The sequence below is a fragment of the Acipenser ruthenus genome, chromosome 31 (assembly GCF_902713425.1).
Source record: "Acipenser ruthenus chromosome 31, fAciRut3.2 maternal haplotype, whole genome shotgun sequence".
In the NCBI taxonomy this organism is placed as follows: domain Eukaryota; kingdom Metazoa; phylum Chordata; class Actinopteri; order Acipenseriformes; family Acipenseridae; genus Acipenser; species Acipenser ruthenus.
Window position 1 is genome coordinate 10409762 of NC_081219.1, and position 22996 is coordinate 10432757.

Sequence of the window (22996 nt, forward strand, 5' to 3'; positions counted from 1 at the left end):
TCTATTTCAGTTTTAAATGGGTATAATGCACTTAGCGGAATTACAGGTTTTATTTGTGCAATAAAATTGTTTAGTACCTGTACACACTAGACAGGATTCCACTACATTTTTGCTACATACTGTAAATAGTGCATTTTTGGTATTGGAAAATTTTGCACTGGAGCAAATGCTTAGTTCTGTAAATCCAGTCCAAAATGTATAGATGGATTTGAACCACACATTTTCCTCTAATACAGCATTAAAACCAACCAGCAATTTCAGTTATTTTACCTACATTTGATCCTCCTGAATTGGATATGATTCTATGATGAAGGATTTGCAGTTCAAAGTCCAGCCCCTAATGCACCTCACGCTGTTTAAGTGAAACTGGAAGATGTGTGTATCTTGCAGACTGGCTGCAGGAACTGTTGTGTGTTGATACCGTTAATTGGAGCGAGGAATAACCGAAGGCTTTGATCTTCGTACAGGCCAAGTTCACAAGACTCACATAGCGTTGCTTACATTTCCAGGTATCCGATGCTGGGGTCATTGCTCTCTCTGTGGGGGGATATGCTAACTATGCAAGCTTTATAAATCACATCCTCTCTCTTGCTCAAGATGTTCTTGTCCCCCACTGCAAGGCTATCAAACCAGAGAGAATCAAAGTCAGTGTCCTGGGGAGGAATAGGGCCATTTAACAGGCAGTCATGGCTGAAGTTTGCTAGAAGGTTCCTACAGTTATTTCCCTCAGACATAAAGTGAATATGCCTGTTCCTCTCATTCCCAACTGTGTGCATAGGCTTGCATTAGTTTCATTCTAAGACATTATATAGTGTGATTAAAATAGTCTGGCCACAAGAATCAATCATACATTTAATATTACAGGCCTATATCAGCATAAGAACATAAGAACATAACAACATAAGAAAGTTTACAAACGAGAGGAGGCCATTCGACCCATCTTGCTCGTTTGGTTGTTAGTAGCTAATTGATCCCAGAATCCCATCAAGCAGCTTCTTGAAGGATCCCAGGGTGTCTGCTTCAACAACATTACTGGGGAGTTGGTTCCAGACTCCCACAATTCTCTGTGTAAAAAAGTGCCTCCTATTTTCTGTTCTGAATGCCCCTTTATCTAATCTCCATTTGTGACCCCTGGTCCTTGTTTCTTTTTTCAGGTCGAAAAAGTCCCTTGGGTCGACATTGTCAAAACCTTTTAGCATCTTGACTTATTCCGTAGCCAGAATTATTAAAATATGATCAGAGCTAAGAGATGGTAACTGAAGCTTTAAAAGGGTTAAATGTTTAAACGGTAACTAAAAATAAACAAATCCTCAACAGCACAGTATTTTACAATCAACGTAAAATTTTAAACGACAACAAAAATATAAACATAAACCAGAAATACTAAATCAAGTATTTTTGTCAGTGTAAATGTCTATGACACAGAAGGTGGACACATTCAATCCATTGAACACAGATTTGCTGCCTTAGTGGCAAACTCATGTGTGTGACGTTCACCTCCTTAAAAATAGCTCAAGGGCTTCTAAACACTCAAGCAATGCTAATCTTAAGCAGGCACAAGTAATGGCAAAAATATTTCTGAATACAAAATGTGCCAGGCACAATACAAACCAGTACATTTAGCATGGGAAAGAGGTAGATCAGAGTTATTAAACAGCAGTATTTAGGTATGTGGTTGCAAAGCAGGCCAGTACACTTTTGCTTTCATGTTATTATGCATTTGGATTGAATCTTAGTTGGCCTCAGTTTAGTTCTACCAGGTTAGCTGAGCATACATACAGCATATTGAAGATATATACATGCATAGTGGAACTTTTACAAAACTGGACAATCTATGAAGATTCTGCTTCTAGTGAGGCAGCCTAGTTTGTTGCATTTTGTTACTCAGTTGTTACAGAACAAAAACTACAGCAGTTCTAATATTACTGTAACTTGCAACTAAATCAATATTTCCACACGGCTCCGATCTGGCAGTTTGCCCTACATCTCAAAAGCCAGCAGCCATGATTTGCATGTTGGCAGATTAAGTCATATGGCAAAGAGCCACTATGGAGGAACTGGCAGTGAACACAGTGTGTTGTTGGAGGACATCCCTCTGCTTTTTCATTAAGTATGAAATGTTTCATACATTTTCAGGGTTTACGTTTGCTTGAAATACATGGGCATGATACCCTAACCACCAACAAGTAATAGCACCCACTGTGCCCCACTTGTGATTGGAGAGTGGAAGTGAAGTCCTTGGTAAAGACCAGATTTGGTGAAAGGCATGTACGCACATTCTAATAGTCAGGTACCGGACAGACACCAGACTTACAGTTATCTATACATCAACTTGACAACAGACAAGTACTGGTAATCATCCAGCCTGTTCTCCTTTATGAACCATATCTGATGGTGTCAGCTGGCAAGCCACAAGATCCAGGATAACCTCTCAAAGAACCTTCTATTTCAGCTTCTGATTGCTGTGAAAAACACTTAGACTCTGAAGCTCTTTGATGCTGTTAAACTACAAACAGCTGTTCTGTCTCATGCAGGATGATCCTGCCCCTTTTAAAAGGAAACAGGTTATGCACACTCATACAGAGTGAGGGTACTATACATTGCCTGCTTTCCCCCAAAACTATTATTCCAGCTTAAACTGCAATGCTTGCCTTGACATGCTGGGCTAAGCAATCCAGACAATCTACAAACAATAGGATAAAGTCTCTATTCTTGATCAACTTATTGTGGGTTGCATGGGCATACAGGGTGTACAGGGAGTGATAGATAATGTCATTTTTTTAATGCAAATTCAGTCCTGCTCTGCTCCAGCTTTGACCCTCCATCTTTGCCTCTTTATTCACAAATGTTGATGTGACTGAAACAATCAGAGACTTTCGCAAACCTAAAGAACTACTCAAGAACTCAAGCAGACACACTTTTTTGCTTGTGCCTTCGTTAGTACACCGATGGACTGATTGTCTTGTCTTTTCAATTATTATGTTTACAACCCTTTCCTGCGGTTGGCTCTAACAGGTCTCCCTTTCAGAAAGCAAGTCTGGCAGCAAATTAATTAGACAGCTACAGTATAAGCATGGCCAAGCAATTCTAAGTTTCTTTCACCTGATATCTTGCAAGATGTGTTCAATTATTATTATTATTATTTTTTTAAACGTACCTCTTAAAGCTCACATAACCCTCATATATCTGAAGTACTGTAGCATCACTTTACATAAGTATACACATTCCACCCTGCACTCTGCAGGAAGAAAGACCAATAAAGTCTGAATGACTGCATGCATGCTTAAGTTGCTACTCACTGCAATATATAAATTGTACCCACAAAGGTTAATGAACTCCTGGGTGGGAAACCCCAGTGAGGTGGACTGACCAGAGAACACAGAAGGGGTTCTTGGTTTTCTTCGCTGGTCACATGACCTGCCACACAGGAAGTGATTAAATACCAAGAAGTTTGATTTATTTATCTATTTATTTGTATGCTATTCATTGACGTCACTGCAAATGTTTTTTTGTTTTTTTTAGGCAAACAGTGATACTGCTTCTTTTACACATCTAAAAACTAAACAACCTGGGACATTATATATATATATATATATATATATATATATATATATATATATATATATATATATATATATATATATATATATATATATATTCCTTACAAACTATCTAGCTGTTGGGTATAGCTATTTCAAATATATAATGCCAAGTTCATAAATAAGTAATAAAAAAATATATAATAATGTAATATTCATAATGTTTTGGATTATATCTTCAATGTAACACACACTCTACCTGTCTATGTCTGTATGCCAGGTGAATACCAAAATAAATGCCAGAACCTCATTCCTCCTACACGGAAGCCAATAAATCCCAAAAGAGGCAATAAATCTCCATAAAATAACATTGCGCTTTCTGCGCAGTATGCTTTTCTAACATTTGCTTCACCTTCCTTCTCATAAATTCATGTCTTAACCCACTTATTTTTACTGGGTATAGATCAGAAGTAAGCCACTTGGCTATATGCTTTTCTTTGCTATAAAGGAGATGGCCAGTTGCTGATGCTTCCTGTTATAAAACCACGTTCTTAGCTGTAGTTTAGTTTCACTCCATTGGTCTGTATGTCAGGGACCAGATCATTTACCAGGATCACTGTATAGACTGCATTAAGGCAATCTAATTAGAGTTTTGTATGTGTGATTATGTGCTCTTGCTTTTATCTCAATTACAAACTGTGTATCACATACAATTCCACATTGTAATAACTGTGGAGTTAGTCTTTATTTCGCTGTGCCAAGTTTTAATTACATGTTCTGTTCCATAACTACAAAAGGATTTCAATCACTGGCTCAGATCACGAAAGCCACAGGATCACTTGAGATAAAAAGTGTACTGTTTGAGTTGCAGACATCAGTCAGATATAGCATACATCATCTATAAATAGCCTCCTATTTCAGGGAACAAACCACATTTTATTGTTTTGTTTGTCAACTGTATTTGTATAAAACGCTTGGCATAAAACATAATAATATGATTCTAAACTAATTGCAAATGTTTTCTAAAGCCTCAGACAAGTGTGGTAAAATCTGAAATACTACATCATCAAAGAATGTGTTACCTGCCAAAATATATTTTGTAATTAACTTCTGATACAGTAGAGAAAATGCTTATATGCTTTCAAGGAATATTTTACCACAACCTTCCATGACAATTGTCCCAGAATTTTTTTTCCCTTTTTCTTGCATATTTAAGGCACAATGAATTCACTTTTGCAGATTCCCCCCTCAACCCTACCCCTAGTATCAAAAATTGGCAATCCACTCTGACTCTGAACCACACTCATACAGGCAGTAGGCCAAAACTGTAGTATGAATCCAAGTCATACTTTGGTCATATTCATCAATTTCAGCAATAATGGGCTCAGCAGTCTTAAACCGTCAGGGGGGGTTTGACTGAATTATGAGTTTATAAACATTGGGATTAATGTTCTAGACTTCTCTGAAGCAAAATGTGTTTTTAGAACCCAAAGGTACAGCATTGGCCAAGACAGGATCAGGAAAATAAGAAGTTTGTACTAGGCCGGCCGGTGACACTAATAAATAAAATCTGCCAAAAAATATAGTTTTTGTTGTTGTTTCTCACAGGTTTAAGATATATAACCTTACCCCAGTGTTCACTCCAGGGTTACTGAAAGAATGCAGACAAGAAACTGACTATTTATTCCAACAGCAGGCAAATTTGTTACAGTGTGGTGATTGCTATCATACAGTGACTGCACAGTAATTATACCACATTTAACCCCATGTCCTTTTAAATCTTCCTCTACCACTTGTGATAAAAGCCTAGACAAAAAAACTCGTTGACTCATTTTTGGAAAAACTTATCAAGAGTCAGACTTCTAACAATCCTTGTTCCAAATACCTCACCCCCCACTTTTTCAGCCCTGCAGCTGCACCAGACAGAAGCATGGCAAGCAGCATGCAATTAGTAGTGAATCCGGGAATGGCCTGATAATACATATTTTCATAATTAATTGCAATTGGATATTTCTCTCTAAGTATCTGTATTGGCTACAACAAATGAATCAAAGAGAAAGAATATCACTGCATTGGAAGTCCAAACTAAGAAAAATAATCCTAGTTTTAGGAACTTTAAGTGTCTCTGTTTAGACGCAAGCAACAGCCACCACTAAGAAAATATATTGCTTTTGAAAAGTATGGCAGATTATCTTTTTCCACAATGTGTGATTTATTATCAACTTTACAGTGTGCATGGAGACTAATATGCTTTTACTGCTGAATAACTAAGATGGACCAGCTACTTTCATTCCAGCTTGTCTGTATTTCATATTTGACCACAGAAATAAGTGATGGGAGAAACTTTTCATTCGGAGCACATATTTCCTTTCAAATTAAGCAAAAAGTACAGAACAATAGCTTCAGTAAATGTAGCTCCTTACATAAAGAGAGAAAAGCTAGGAAGAGAGACAGACAGAGCAGCAGAAATCTACAGTAGCTGAATCAAAAATCTATTTGTATCCAAGTTGACCCATCAATTGTCACAATAAAGATAACTGTATTATCTATATCTATAAACAACAACACAAAGGCCTGTTTCTGATCCATTGTGGGGTGGTGTGACAAAGACAGAAAGAATCTAAACTGCAAATCTCCCTCCTGACCAGAAAGGGCGCTGTGTAAGGTGGACGATATGCTTCCCCGTAGACTGGTTGTAGACAGGCAGAAACCGGAAGTCGGCCATCTTGGCGGAAGCTCGTAGCGGGCACGTACACGAAACGAATCCCTTGCAATCGGCTACGGGGCCGGCAGCAGTGTTTGTTTTGTTTGGTGTTTTTGGATTCCCTTATACCATTGCTGGTATAGGGGCGACCTGTTTTATTTTTGTGTGCAATTCATTAAATAAACATTGTATTGTGTGTCATTTTCACTACCCTGTCACAGACAGTTTACCTGATCCTGTATGCTTTACAAAAACAAGTAAAAAGGGACTGCTGGTGCTTGTAATTAGGAAGTTCAAGGTCATCAGCACCTACTTTAGAGATAAACTAGTACATCATAGCACTTTTAAAACATGCCAAATGCTTTCAAATACATTGGGAATTCCCCTTGCATACAGTATGTTATTGCTCCCTTTAGCTGTATACATAGCGGAATGATTAAACAAATTCAAAATGACAACGGAAGCCAACCAATCCTTTGCAGTGATACGCTTATCACATGACAAGATCGAAAGTACTGGAGAACTCTTGAGCTGCTAAACCTCGAATGGGTTTATACTGGCTCCCTTACAAGGGAAAAAAGGCAGTGTGCCAATGCTCCAATTTCAAGCCACAATAAGCTGTATCTAAAATGGGCAAAGTCAGTGCGGTATGAAAACCCAAAGCTAACAAAAGTGAACTTTACTGCAGGGAACAAAGACAGCGCCCTCAGACACTTCAGTTATTTTCATTAGAATCCTGCTACAGTATAAAGTTGCTTTTCAAACTCCTCTTTTGTCAGACAAGCGGTTGTAAGATTATCTGAGTACTAACTCACTCAAAACTACAAACATATATAGGCTTACATATACACATATCATTTTTAAAGGGAACACTTTCCAGCACTTCCCATTGTTCCAGACTGCAATCCTCCCTTTCCCCAAACAAGATTTAATTCAGACAATCAAAACACAGCCAATGTTATCAGATAAAGTACTCCAGACACACACAAACACACACACGCAGGCGCATACACACACAAACGCAGACGCACATGTACACTCACACTCCAAAAACGCAGGCATAAAAGATCAGTCATGTTCACTCCACTCCCCTTTTATTTGTCCTGCTCTGTGCTTATTATTTTAGCAGGGGGAACTCCATATGGTCTACTTCATTGTCTGCTGAATGAGGCTTAGCAGGCTTGTGCAGAGAAGACAGATAAATCACTGTCAACCACCAAAGACTAAAATGGAAAAACTTAGTCAGGCATCTGGGGGCCTTTTTTAAATGCTCAGTTTACAGCAAGATTCCGGAGACCTCGTGTCACAAGGATAGGGGGGCTTTTTTTCCACTCACACACTTCCTTCGGGTAGTGTGTGGTCACTAAAGCATTTTGTTTGATTTACCTTTCTTATTGAATTCTATCCTTACCTCTAACTGAGTTGGTTTTTTTTGTTAGCTTAAAGGATCAGCTCTCTCACGCCCCTATAAAGTTGTGAGCTTTCCTTTTTTAAGGGGGGAAAAAAAACTGGTGCAAGAAACTTTTCATGATTAATACCCTAGCCTCCTGCGTTACCTATTAAGAGCTCTCCTACTTTTCCAGAAAGTAAAGACAGCTGGAGGTTTTAACAGAGGTTATGAAACACCAGAGGATAAGAAGCAAGGCAGCAATATAACATGCACCAAAAAGGAGAAGAGAGGGAAAGGAAGAACATGACTTAAAAGCATTAGATGCTGCAATGCACTAAAATCCTGCTTTGCACAGGCAGTCAGAGTTTTTCAGGCAGACTATTGCAGAATGAGCTAGAGCACAGGCATATGCATACAGTCATGGTTAAGAAAACATTCTGCTGGCAGGATCTCTTTGAATAACCATTCCTAATTTCAACATGACCAATTCACTGCTGCGAAGGTTTTAATGCTGCTTTTGATTCTTGCATAACACTTTAATAAAAGTGAAGGTTGCTAACATCTGCCCATGTTATGAGTTTAATTTCTGTTTGAGAGCTCAGCCTTGTTTGTAGACTGCAGTATCTGCTATTGCTGCAGCTGTTCAAGGTGACATCGTGTAAAGCAGGGTTCAAAGGGGGAGAACGTACTTTTGAGGAAGCTAATACGGATCTAGACGTTAGATACTAAACCATGGAAGAATGTAGCAATCACACACCAAATGTAATTGCATACTTCCGTTTGTATGTGAATTTACTGTTTTTTTCCAAAGGAAATCCCTGTAGCCTTTTTTCCTGGGCTTCCTTCCATAAAGCAATATAACAGATAAGACCAGGCCAAAAATAACAACCAAATCTAGACCAAACATTATCCTCAGCTGAGTCATTTGCACAAGGTATACACAGGAATGTCACTGCGAGTCAACACTATCCAGAAACGACCCCTCCAGAAAAAGGTAGGACTCCAAAGAGCAGTGTGATGCTGTCTTGAAGAAGTGCCTGTAGCAGAAGTCTCAAGACTGCATGGGGTCTTGCAGTACTGGGATTCAGAAGTTATCAAAAACAGATAAGGGTTAATAGCCACATCACCACAGTTCTCCAATTCTCCAATAAAGCCATCATAACAAATAGGTGGTTTTGTGTGAAAAAGACAGAAAGCACAAAACATAATCTTCATATTAGGATTTTTCTGTTTTACTAAATAATAATAATAATAATAATAATAATAATAATAATAATAATAATAATAATAATAATAATACCCGAGTCAAGTTACAGCAAACCAGTATTTTTAAGGATGGTCTCACTGTATCTTCCTGCTTTCTAGGTATCAATCAAAACCAGCAGTAGCATTGCAGTAGATTATGCATAGCTTTTTCTCCTATACTGTCAGCAAGTCTTTGTATAAACAGAATTCCTGGTCATCATTCACTATGCTGTACAGCAGTAAATCCCTACAGCACAATGTTCTTTTTATTCCATAGCTCCCCACTTCCTCTTTCACTGCATTGCCTGCTGTTGATTTTCCCATTGGAAAAGCATCCATACTCTTGCCAACTTTTGGCCCCAACTTGGAAGGTTTTTATTGGGGGAGTGTCTTTATTATTATTTTTCCAGAACATTGCACTCCCATTCCCAATCTTCATTGCAGCGCATTCTGCATTCATAAAAAAATGGAGAACTGCAACACAGTACAAGGCAAGCCCTCTGTCTTTAATCGGTCCACTTGCAGTAATGAAATTCAGAGTTTATCTTCAGCATTATCATAGCTTCTTAAGTCATTAAATGCTATTTGATCCCACTGTGGTTTCAATGGAATGTGGATGTGGATGCTGCCGTCTATTCATTCCAGTGCCTTAGCTGGCCTTTTCATACCTCAAATAAGCGGAGATGATAGTTTTAGATGATAGCTGATTTCCTGCAAGTCTTTTCTGTTCTAAGGGCATCTCTTTTCTGTGCAATCAGCTAAACAGAAAGCCAACAGCATTTACAAATGTGCCAAGAAGAGTGGATAGGGTTTACAGATTGTTGAAATATTTCCTTAAAAGGAGACAGCTGCTTTTCTGATAAAAGAAGCTCTTCAGGTGTTACATTCCAGAGAAGACAAAATCTTACACTGCAGTTCATGCATACTGTGTTGAGAACCTTGTACTATCAATATAATACTGTACCTAATTGATGTGTTGATTTTCTGATTGATTTCCTAGGGTACAACCAAGTTTAACAGAAATTCAGACTGTAACATTTGTAGTTTGTAGACAACAGGCCTGTGTACGTGGCCTATGTCTATAAACAGAAATGTTACTGTAAAGTATACCATATATAGTATGTGAAGGTACAGCATACAAGGTTTGCTAAAAGCAACTGGAAATAATGATCAGACTAGAGCTGCTACAGTATCCAGTTAACTAGGAGATCCCTCACCCCAGACTGGATCTCTCCCCTCATCTCTATGGCAACAATTTCCTGTCCTAGTTTCACCAACTGCTGCTGTCGTGCTGGGTGGCATCCATTCTTGCTGCTCAGAAAAACTAAAACTAAGGTTAAGCACTTACTGCACCAACCTACCCTTCACATTTTAATTTAGCTGCCTATAAATTGAGCTTTGGGGAAATTAATAATTGGGTGATCAAGAAAAAAAAGTAACTGGGTAGGTGGTTATATATACCACCTATCCAGTTACTTTTTTTCTTATGATCGCCCAATTATTAATTTCCTCAAAGGGTTTATTTATTCAGTAAAATGTATCCTTATAAGATACATTTCACTTGTCATTACTTGTTTTCGGAGGAGCAGCCCGTTTTTAGCACTTTTTCCTGACCTAGGAGCCAGCCTTCATTTATAATGTTAGACCACGAGCAGTTAGCATTACATGGCTTTTGGTGGTGGCTCCTTCTTATTCCACATTCGTAAATTGCCGTAAACACATCCACTAAAATTCAAGCAAATTCTGTGGCTAGCCTAACAAATTGTCATATGGCTAAGTGGGTTTGCTTGTCTGTTACGAAAATGAACAGCAACTGTTGTAATTATGCTCACTCTACATTGTAAATGGGTTGCACGATTGCTGAAAATTGCTAAGAAGGTTCCAGAATGAACTGCCCTATACTAATCTATACACATCTGCACTTGGATTTTCTCCTTTTTATGCTACTTAAATGTTCCATAAAACATGAATCAATAAACAGACCAAATACTTCATACTGTAAGCATCATCTAAGAGAAGCTTCAAGAAAGAAATGCCTGATCATTTTTGATAAAAGGCCATTTTCATATAAACATTCAGTCTTTCAAATGACCCCCCGCTCCTCCAAAACACAGAGACCCCTGGAATAATTACAGTACACGTATGAAGAGAGCCTGCCATAGAAAACCATGGTATTATTGTTGAATCAACTACTCCTGGATATTCAGTAGAAGAGTAAAACAAACACACACACACAAAATCTCAAATAATTCAGAAAGAAAAATAAGTCTCTAAATGGAAGCTATTTACTCTGGAACTGTGTTCCTCACTCTGTTATATCCTATTACTGCGGCTCCACAATGCCACAGTATTATTTTACCTTCACTTCATGCCACTCAGTCAATTGCCTTTGTTCTTCCTGAGGCACTTGCTTCCCACATAAAGGGGCAGCTTCAGCCTGCCTTGGGGCTTGCAATTCTGCACACTCTGATAACATCTCACTTCTCGTCCCCTTGCATTACTGGTTTCAGATTTGTGTGGTGAAAAACAGAATTACTTTTTAATATCTACCAGCCTCAGACCCTTCCCCCTGTTAATTTGGTGATAAACACACCTTGTCATTTGAAATAGCAACACGGATGACTACAGTATTATATGCTGGAGTTACTTAAAAGTACTTCAGAAAATCAATAGGGCTTTAAGCTCCACAGTGAGTCAATGCCAGACTCTGATGCCCTGATTGGCTAGATTGCTTGTTCTGTACAACCGCTCGCTCGAGTCTATTTTATTATTCGATCTTGCTAGACTATTTTGTACCCTGGTCTTTAATAAAATGACAAGGCATATTTAGTATTTTACTGAATTTCAACACAGTTTAAAGAGTAAGCAGCGGGGTTACGAAAAACATAGCGTTACACGTCCCCACGTATTGCAACAACTGTTTAAATAACGTACCTGTCATTACTCTTTGCATGGTTAACATCCTGACAACTTTATGCACTTCTAACTTTTAGTGCACCAGGGTTTGAAATCTGTCCTCTAAATCACTGCAGGAAGAGCGATTAAAAAAAAAAAAAAAAAACACCTAACAAGTGCTCTGGCTTTTCATGGATTGCCATTGCTGTGTTACCTGTTTGACAATGGGGACAATAATCCTTACACTATCACTGCACTAGAGCGACCATTTTCAAACAGCTATGAAACAGACTTTAAAGTTATAAGTGTAAAAAGTTGTCAGGATGTTAACGATGAAAAGAAAAATTACAGGTACGTTGTTTAAACAGTTGTAGCAACACCTGGGGACGTGTAACGGTATATTGTTCAGAACCCCGCTACTTACTCTTTAATAAGGTACAGTGGAAAATCCATCCCCTAACGGCTAACTGCGGCTCTTGTAAGTTCATGATCATCAGTTTCAATTGGACTGAGCTATGCATTGGTTTGCTCCAGTGCCTTACACTTAGAGACTGCATTGAGTACCAGTGTCTGCAACTGGCCACCCACCTCTCGAGCCAGCGCTGCAAGGAATGCAGTGTGTATCGTTCTCCTCCACTGTATACTGTGTCCACAAGAGGAGCCAGGCCTGGACCCTCTCTGGTTTACTTCTGTGATGCTGCAGACACCACATGACACTGCTTTGTCAAGCGATTTGAACTCCACTAACTGCTGATATTTGTCCTTCCTGAGTTGGCATATGGAAGGAGCTCATCTGCAATTAAGGTTCCTGTATATAAAGTAAGTTCAGTTTGTTCAGGCACGGTACCGAATGATGCGATACTAGTTTATTACAAATACACTAATCCTGGTATTATATAGCATGTTAAAACTGGTACTCTGTTTTCTACAAACCCGTTTTATAACTAAATGAATTATTCTCTAACTGCTTTTAAACCTCATTACAAAATGGTGTCTTTTTGGTGAAAAAAATACTTGATCTGGAACTACTCACCAGCACAATAAAAGTTGCTTATTTGGGCAGTAGTGTACATTTTCGTTCACAAACTGATGATTTATGAAGTGTCTAAAAATATTTATTTTTTTCAGAGAGGAATATATATACAAGCAGTACATTAAACACACATTTAGAAAATGCACAGTAAAGGCCATATTTACTGTAGCACAGAGTAGACAAACTTAATTCGCATTAACTGGAGAACCAGAGTGTTCAAAAAGCTTTTAACGGCTTGGTACTGTATAATTCAAATACAGTCAATCTGGTAAAATGATTAAATACCTCAATAAATATAGACTGCCAATTATAAATTAAAATAACTAGCGTGGTAAATAAAAATATATAAAGCACAACAAAAGTAACTGATTGCCCCAATACACAATGTATTTCTGTGGCTTCTTACATGAGACAGGCTGTTGGCTATTTCAAACCCGAACCCTAACAAATAGACATGTCAGTAACTAGGTGCTAGACCTCTTGTAAATCCTTCCATCTCTAGAAAAGGCCATGTTAAAAACGACGACGTCAAGCCCTACTCTGGGTCCTCTCAAACTGGGTTAGCATACAATGCAGTACCTACAGGTTACACCAACGCAGTGTTATGACTGCAATCTGGACCTGCTACTGAAGGCTAGGCTAGGATATATCTTTACATCCCTAATGTCAAACTTTGTAATTTGGATGGGGGGGGGGGGGGCATAAACTTCTTTCATGTTTGTTTAACCAGCTTGTTCTCTTTTTAAAATGGAACTGGCTAATTAGTCAGAAGACAGCTTTCTATGGGTATCCAACTGCAGTAAGAATCAGTTCCTAGAATAATATTATGATGTCAGGGCTCTTTGCAGACCTCTGCATTTTCTGACTGAGAAACGCTGTTCCAACAGTGCTGTGTGATTTATTTAGACATTGGATTCGTCCTGCCATCAGGACCCAATCAAACCTAAAGGCCCTCACCGGGGGAGTGAGTCTAAACTAACCACTGGTTAAATACTGAAGACTAAATAACTTCCTGATGCTCAATACTCATAGCTGAGGCCGCAGCTCATGCAGAGTTGTCAGGGTCTCTCTTTCCTGTTCATACTGAATTCTAATAAGATTTGGCAGAGCCTGTCACAAATCACAACTCATGCCATGACTGCAGTTGGGCATAAAAAGGTATTTTGAAAATTAGTGACAGATTAATAAAGCAAGTCATTCCACAGCACACATGAAATCCTACAAGCTACGTAGTGATGCAGGTGCAGCGCTCAAAGCTTCTTTCAATTTTACCCTCCTGCAGGAGAAAGTTGGACAAGGAATAGAAGGGGGGGGGGGGGGGGGGGTTGTGACTGCTGCACCTTGACGCGACTGGTAAGCTCTCTGCTTTATTGATCAGTGTCTAATTAGAATGTATCAGCATTTGTCTCTGGTGCCTCCTTCGTCAATCCAACTCAAACAACACATTTAAAGTGAATCGGGGTTTATTGTTACAGCTGGATGCGCTTGGGGATCCACACTAGCTCCACCATATGAAATGGACAGAAGTCAGACAGAACTCCAGCCTCCTGAATAAGCTGTCATCGCCCCCTACTAAGTCTTCTGTTATTGCTATGTATTTATGCTTTGCATTCCACACACCTGAAGTGGGGTTTCTGGTGTTATAGACACAGATTAGCACGATGCAAACAGTTCTGAGTCCCGGCTGCTGTTTGCTCAGATGCGTAGCTCTTTAAATAGCCAGCCAAGTCTGTGTGATTGATGGTCCAATGACTCCCAGGTCAGCCACTAAGCAAGTTACATTCCCTTTGTTCTTTTTAAGCAGTGTTGTTTTTATTTTTATCAGCCCTAACTGAGCTGTATATAGCTACTTCAAATTCCACATACACATTTATCCCTTTAGTTTTTTACACTTTTGCTGAAGCCTACCGCTTCATTGACACTTACATTAAACTGAAAGGATGAATGTCCCACGAAGGCTAAGCACATTTTTATTGGTGAAAAATTTAAATCATACTTGCCACATTTGCAAAAAGAGCAGAAATTACAGTTGCACACCTGTAGTCATTTCTAGAAATCCTTTTTCAGCAGCTAAAAAGGGACCTCCGTTAATAAACAATAATATCTACCCTATAGAATGTTATCTACAACAATCTGCATAAGCAAAAAAAAACAAGGGAAACTGAATATCCTCTCACTTCTCCAAACACAGGGTCAGCGTTACAGTGCCTAGTCCAGATATAACAGACTGTTAAGCAGCATTTGAGAAGCACTCAGAACCCCCAGTCAAGTAACAGACTCTATAATGACAAACTACTGGAATGCCCATCAATGGAAGAATGCCTGCACCCTTAACCTTGCCTGACAGCAGCCTTTTCATAGACCAGATAGATCATGCTAAGCAACAGTCTAAGAGCTGTATTATTCTGAGTCCCTGCTTAACAGAAGCTCTGTATTTCATTTTTATTGGATTGAGACAAAGAGTCCCTTGACTGTAAACTGAGAGATTTAGGAACTTTGATATTTTTGTATCTATTGAGTCAGTCGTGCCTGGTCTTAAAGGAATAGGACAGATAAAAAAAAGAAGGAAGATCATTGCTTCTCTTTCAGAAACTTTAATGACCTCCATGTGGAGTAGTCTAGATTCGGCCAAACTGTACTAGAGTAAAATATACTTTTGAACTGGTTTTAAAGATGCAACGCCACCTGCCCACCTGGTGACTAAGTGTTTGTTATTGTCCCATGTGAGTCTGATAAGGAGAAGGAGACTAGATAAGGTTCCCTCATATCCAGTGCCTTGACATAGTGGCTTCCTGTACCTGACACTGAAAGCCCTCGCATGCCCATGAAAAAAGATTTTAAAACAGTCTGTTTTATACAAGGCCCACTAACTGCTGCATCTACTTCAGAAAACCTTCTTAACTAAAAGTAATCTATAACCTTCTTAATGGGTCATCGCCAAACTAAATCTTTGAAGTGTGTTTATATAAGGATTCCATTACAATGAAACAAAGGAAATGTATTCATGGGACAATCTGAAAAAAATAACTCAATATAGAGTTGAGTATCCAGATGTCTGTAAACCAGATTTTTTATCAGAAGTTTAATTGATAGAAAATAAATAAAACTTTCTTTTTTGCTACATTTTTTCCCCAACATATGGTTTGGCAATCACATCTAGCAGCCTTAGTTTAGACTAAATCAATGATGTGGATTATCACATGTGTATTATTATACTTTGCTTATACTTATGCAGACATGTCTGATAATTCTTGGAGTAAGTTAGGGTGTGGACTCCCAATATATCAGTTTAAAAGCTTAGTCAGCTAATAAGCAGCATTTGCTGCCAATTTAACAATGTTTTCCCTGAGGTGCAAATATTGCTGTAGGTCAGTGAGGGCCAAACACAGAGATCATTTAACAACTAGTCGAGCTTCCAGAAATTGTATTTCTTGGCGTTCTGCTCCCAATTAAAGATAAGTAACAAAAAAAAAACGATGTTCTGCTTTCTCTGGAAGGGCAAAAGGTGAAGCCTGCCTTTCAGCCAGCCAGTGTTTTTGAGGAGCCTGGGGCTCTGTTTAACCATATGTAGCTCCATGTTAAATCCTTCACACCCGCCCAGTTCATCCCCTTTAAATATGTCATTCAGTTTAAGTTTCTCTGGAATATGTTAAACAGATCAAATTCAAAAGGATTTCTTGGAAATCACCACCATCTTTTTGTAGGGCATAAAAGTCACTGGTTTTCATAAAATGACAAGATTAAACCTATGACACAGGCCAAGCAGCACAGCAAAACCTGTATTTAAAGGCTTTTATGAGGACCAGGAAAAAAAAGCTTTTGCTTTCAAAATATTCCAAAATTTTAAGCTGCACTTACATTTAAAATGTAGGGTTTTATTTACTTGGCACCAGCTATGACCAGCACGGGTACTACAGTACTAAAGCTACTGAACTAATGCTAATACAATGTAAGCTGCACATACTGTAATTAAGGATATACATTCAGAATAAATATTTGCTGAGTATCCGGGAAAAGTGGTCTGTAGAACCAGATGGTCTCTCTACGGTAAATTGCCTGTTATTAAAAAATATTTTACTTTAGGCCAAAAAGCAAAAGTCTTTGGAAACTTGGCGTGTTCTTTCTTTCTTCCTTTAATTATAGCAGATGTGTAATGAAAGGCTAAACTTCCAAGATGCCAGTCCAGTCTTTCTTCCTTGAAAATGGAGGTTGCACCTCATAGCCTATCTGACCATTTCTAGGCTTTTCCACTTGTAAATAATAACGTTTCATGTTAAATGTTAAAAGCCCTTTTTGCTAAACTAATAAACCAATGCATATGACCAGAATGTAATACTGCTATTGACTGTTAATGCTGTGTGTTCACTATGTTTTGGTAGCTGCAAAGTTAATACTGAGATAAAGTCTTTAAAATAAAGCACGATTATAGTGGATCACCCCTACAGAGCAGAATGTTTTAGGGTTAGCTGGCAGCTTTGAATTTGAGATTGAACATCTGACATTCACCAATGTGTGACCTGCTTTCGTGTGCCTGTAATGTTGACCAGTCAGTATCATTACAGACTTCTGAAACAGAGTAACACTCAACTGTGACACCTCACATAGATCACTTCATTGGCTTTTCATCCAACCACTATTTTCAAGCACTACAGAAAAAACAATCCAAGTTACAGCACCAATCATTGTTTTTTTGGGGGTTTTTGTTTTTTTTGTAAGTTTATTGACCCAACACAATGCAGAACCTATATGCCCAAAAGGCTTTTCTTTCACTATGGAACTTATTATTAAAGGTTTGTCAGCCAATTAGAAGAAAGACCATTATCCATCAATATATTTCGCAAGATGAGATATGTTCCAAAACAGCATAACGGTCAATTTATTAAAAACATCTGAAGGTCAGTTTAATTTATCCCGTTGTATAAAACACAAATTAATAACATATTGAAAAAGAAGCACACTTTGACTTAACTTACTATAAACACTTTTAAATATTGTATCGGGACCACCTAAATTTAAGGACCTATAAAGCTAGCTGAACATCTGCTGTGAAAAACAATCCTGCACCATTTTTAATATTACCACGTGCGTGTGAAAAAACAACCAATTTTTTGCCTGTTCATTATTAAGCTTGTTTCTGTTCACACATGTTCTTTGTTCAATGTGGAGAATAATACCAGAGCTGATATCCTTGACAGTGCGCTACATCTAAGAGCAGCCTTATTTTGTAAAAACATTAACTGTTTTATTGTAGTTGATTACTTCAATTCCCTAAAACCGGCAGTGGCAGTCTAAGACAAAGTTAAGTGTGTTGTCAGCCACCATAAAGAAGGGCTAGGCTCAATATACATCATGTGTGACTCATTACCAAATTGTTTTACGAGATTCGGGAAGTCCTGGATCTTCTTTGGATTGTTCTTCATGTGTCTCTAGCTGCTTTACATGCTTGTTTAAAATTATCCATTTAACAAAAATATCAACTCCAAACTGTTTCAATAAACACACCATCAGAGGGACGTTTTTATAGAGAGTCATAAAATAGAGTACTGTTCCAAATGAGCAAGCAATCAAAGTGTAGCCTGTGACATGGAACATGGCTCTCTATAATAATACCATGGTCAAAGTATGGCATGGGCACAGTATAGACGACTACAGAGAAGTATGGGAGAGCAACGGTTTAAAAAAAAAACACCTTGTCAATGCATTGACTAATATTCAATATTTACATGCTAACTTTTTAAATAGTATAAAGCATTCATGGCTTAATCTGCCAATCCTCAGCATTGCTGTCGAGTACATAACAGAAGCTTCGAGTAACAAGGCTTCAGGCCCGTTTTCACGTAGCGTCCAAGGATCTTGCTGAGGTGCTGTGTATTACGTCAAAACTGAGTGCAACACTAAGCATCTCTGTGGGATCAGGGCCAGATAAAACATACTGTGGCTGCAGCCAAAATCCTTGGACACCCCCTACAATCAGGGACACCCCCACTTATCTCACCGTGCCAGTAAGCCATCAATATTGCACAGTTCTGTGAGGTTCCAACAGAAAATAGAAACTGGAATCTGCACTTTTATCATGGAGATCCTCAATCTTCAGGTGGGTAATGTCTCCTGATTCTATCAAATAAGGCAGGTTTTAAAGATAGATTTGTTACCTACAACTAGCTTTACTATTGTTTTTACTATAATTTTGGGAGTATATGTGTATGTTTTTTTTTCTTTCAAAGATTAAAAAATTGCTGGTTCTAAATTGCTCATGTAAACCCGGAATGCTTTTTTTTTTTCTTCCTGTAGTATGGCCAAAAGTAGGGATTTTATGGGTGATGAGCTCCTTCATCACAATCATGTATCAAAGAAACTACAAAAATGATATTGCAAAAGTCTGTGCAGTATTTCTTGTTTGATTTTTTTTTATTAAGTATACGGAAAACTTCCAAGCGGTTTGTAATTCAATATGTTAACGTAACATTGTTCAGCAGGTTTCATTCGACTTTATGAAGCAAAATTTGTTAATTCTACAGGGTGATGCAACACTTTTGGCCATAGATGTAGTACAAATTAACAAGCAATTTATATTAACATTTCATTTTCATTTGACATCCAACCTACTTGCAGAAGGGTGGTTCTGTAGCACAGGAAGGTGAAAAGACTTGCCCCAGGGCTGACATAATGATACTGTGGCAAAGACTACCTAAAAATACCAAATCATATGACTAATCCACCACTAACAATAATAATCATGTGTACTCAGTCCAATCCAATGGATATATCATTACTGGGATCGCAAGTAAAAAAACTAAACAAAAGGCAGTCGTTCAAACAGTTACCACCAATGCGTGCTTTACCCATAAGACAATTGTTCTGGTAGCACACAAACAGCTTGGCAACATGCTTGTACCAGCGTCCAAAATGGTGCAATAATAAATAGCTTGAAACTTAGTAAAGCCAAGAGTCAAATGAAAGTAATCTGTAAAATTTGATTCTGCGACAGTGATGGAACCACAAACTGTTGAACAGGGGAGTTAGACACTGCTGTACTGTAACATACAGAGAATATTAGATCAGGGAGTGTATTTTAGCACTGTATTGTTTCACTGAGGAGATGTTTCACTGGAATTACAGCGTTAAACACTTGCTTTGATATATATATTTTTTATAATATATACTGCTTCCTACCAAACTTTAATTCTGTATTTAAAAATATACTTTGTTAGTATAAAGAGCAATATCAGTTTAATTTTAGTAGAGATGCAAAAATAATGTAAAATACACAGTAGTGAGCTAAGATAAGCCTTTGGTATATATTATCTCTACATAATGTTTTTTAATTGGTTTTATGTTGCTGGAAAGGTTCACCTGTACTGACATTTTGTGTGATGACATCACCAGGCAAAGCAGGCCATGATGACATCACCTCACATTAAGCCAGTGCAAGTAGACTTCACAGCGGGCTTGGGAGCGCAAAGCACCCCAATCTCTAACATAGGAGCCACTTAAGTAGAGGCTGCCCTCAGCACGCCATCAAATCTCTCCAGGCTACTTTCAATGAGGAATGCTTGAAGGTGCAGGAATTCCATTTTGTCTGCAAAGCTGTACTCCATAGAGCTGTTAGGTACAGTGCTCTTAGTGTAGTGCTATACAAATTGTACAAAATTTCATCAGGTTTAAAAGTAAGTTTGCAGGATGCAATTGGAAAGCAAGCTAATTTAGGGTAATCTATAGGCTGCCTAGATATGGTATATGTTTTCAGTACCATTGAAAAAAACTGTTGAAAATGTTAATCTTTACATGAAACAACGTGGCCTCCTGATCTACCAAACAGACATGCAAGCAGCTCCACCCTAGTTCTGCAGTAACAACATTGGACAACATGAAAAAAATGCTTCACTAAAACTTTGAAAATAAGCTTCTGATAATTGCCCATCAATGACTCTGTTCTACAGACTAATATAAAGTGCCCCTGATTACACATGACAGATTACACATAGCAATACTGTGAAGTCATTAAACTGAAGGCAAAATGGGAAAAAGGCACCATCTAAAAAAGCAGTAAAGAGCCCCTCCCTCTCTCTTCACTTCTTAAACAGACATTTTGATCTTCCGCCCTTCCCTTATTATGTCTACCTACCCACCAAATGAAATTCCACACCCTACCCTTATGGTTGCCCTCCAGCACTTTTTAAAACCAGGTGTGCATATTTAAAAATGGACTGTGGTGGTATAAAAGCAAAGCATAATTTGTAACCGCGTGGTAGAAACTACAGTAAACCCACAGTATGAGCATCACAAAAGCTGTGGGCAACTGCTAAATAAACTGTTCAAATTAATCATATAGAATATACATGTGACATTGATTTGCCAGGATTGTGTCTGGCTTTAGATGCAGATGAGGTGTGGTGCAGCCTGTGCTCACCCTCTACCTTAGGCGTCTAGGAAATCTGCACTTTCTAACAATTTCTATCAACATCTCTTCAACCCTTCTGACTGTGCCAAAGTGTGTTTCCTTAGGATGCCCTGCAAGCAGTTTAGCAATGATCTAAGGAAATAGTTACTTCTTCACTACCTAGACACATGTGGAATGAAGCAAGAGCTTTCCTGTAATCGTTGCCATCCTCGAGAAAATAAAAAAAATACATCGGTTTTATTGTTCTTTATGTGTCTTTTTTTAATTATTATTATTATCATTATTATTATTATTATTATTATTATTATTATTATTATTATTATTATTATATTTTTTTTAAAGAAAGGAAACTGCCTGTGTTTAAATTTAAAATGTCTAAAGCCCAGCAAAGCTATTATTTCTAATAACTGGAAATTAAACATGGACATGGTTTTTAAATCACGAATTTGCGCATATAATAGCTATATAGTAGTGATCTTAACTAACGCAGGTAGGCGCATCACTCAGGGCGAGCACGAACCCGGGACCTCTCGCACTAAAGCAAAGCGCCGATACCCATAGAGCGTATATCGGGCTTACGTCCCTGGGTATAATTACGTCATTATATATATATATATATATATATATATATATATATATATATATATATATATATATATATATATATGATAGATAGATAGATAGATTATTATTATTATTATTTTATCTGCTGGCACTTCAATTTAAATGGGGTTTATGATATTTTTGGTGAAAAACCGACAAAAAAAGTTTGCACAAAGGCAACAATAGGTGGCGTAGGTTTCCTTACTTAATTATTCCAAGAAACCTCAGACTGGGTGTGCAGCAACATTCCTTTGAACTTGGAAAAAAACATTAAGCGTCTTGCAGACATGTTTAATTCTCTGCAATAGCAGCGGGTAATATATGCATACGAGAAAATGCACGTGTAGCTTTTTTTTTTTAGAATTAAATTGTTTTATTAAAGAGAACTAAAAAAAATTAATGGACCGCACGCAAAATATGTTTTCATCCCATTATCTGTCGAGGAATGATGGTTTGCAATATAAATCACTGTGCAAAATGAAGAAAAGATTATTGAAAAAGAAGCCACTCACCTGAACTGGCTTGCGAAGTTACAAAAAGCAGAATTATTGCTAACGTTAGGGGCAAGTCCCTTATCCGGCGTTTTCTTTTCCATCTTATATGGATATCCATGACCACAAAAAACGTTGTGGATCGATTGCTTTTAAATATAACAAAGACTTTGACAACTGCTGATATGGAGTGCAAATGTAGTCAAGGTCCCAGAGGAAAAAAAAAATGTATTTTTATAAAGCCATGCTTCTTTCCACCGGGGTTAGTTAAATAACGGGGCACCCTGCCTCACTCTCCCTCTCTCTCTCCCCTCGCTCCTCTTCTGCTCGTGTGAGGCTCTGATCAGAAGAGATGCCCCCTTTCTGACTCGACTGAAAGATCTTTGAAATAAAAAAAAGTTTTCCTGGAGACTGTCATTCAGAACATGAACCAGAAAGGGCAGCAAATCACAGTTCTCGAAACGGGAACCCGGCTCTTTCATTGGATGTGGTACAAAAAAAAAAGTTTGGATAAAGTTGATTTTTTTGTTGTTTTTTTTCTCCAAGGGTAGAACGTTCATGGATTAAAGTATTTGAAGTTTAAAGCAGTAAAGCAGGGTTATTTTCTGTCCTCCAACCAGATACGGGCTTTTAAAACTAGGCATGACAGCGGGAAAATTAACTTAAGGAATCTGCTGTTTTGCACATACAAAGTT

The 22996-nt window shown here is 38.0% G+C and overlaps 1 protein-coding gene across 2 annotated transcripts in view; it reads right to left on the reverse strand.

The window, feature by feature from the left end:
- The window catches only part of LOC117396902 (collagen alpha-1(V) chain-like), a 129662-nt gene extending 106973 nt beyond the window's left edge, over positions 1-22689 (reverse strand). Inside the window, exon 1 of one of the 2 annotated variants that reach the window (XM_033995213.3) lies at positions 22323-22689. In XM_033995213.3, coding sequence (XP_033851104.2) covers positions 22323-22422 — 100 coding nt within the window. In that variant the 5' untranslated portion in view covers positions 22423-22689. The remainder of the gene's footprint in view (positions 1-22322) is intronic. The other variant, XM_033995212.3, reaches the window with a different exon arrangement.
- Between the last annotated feature and the right edge of the window lie 307 nt (positions 22690-22996).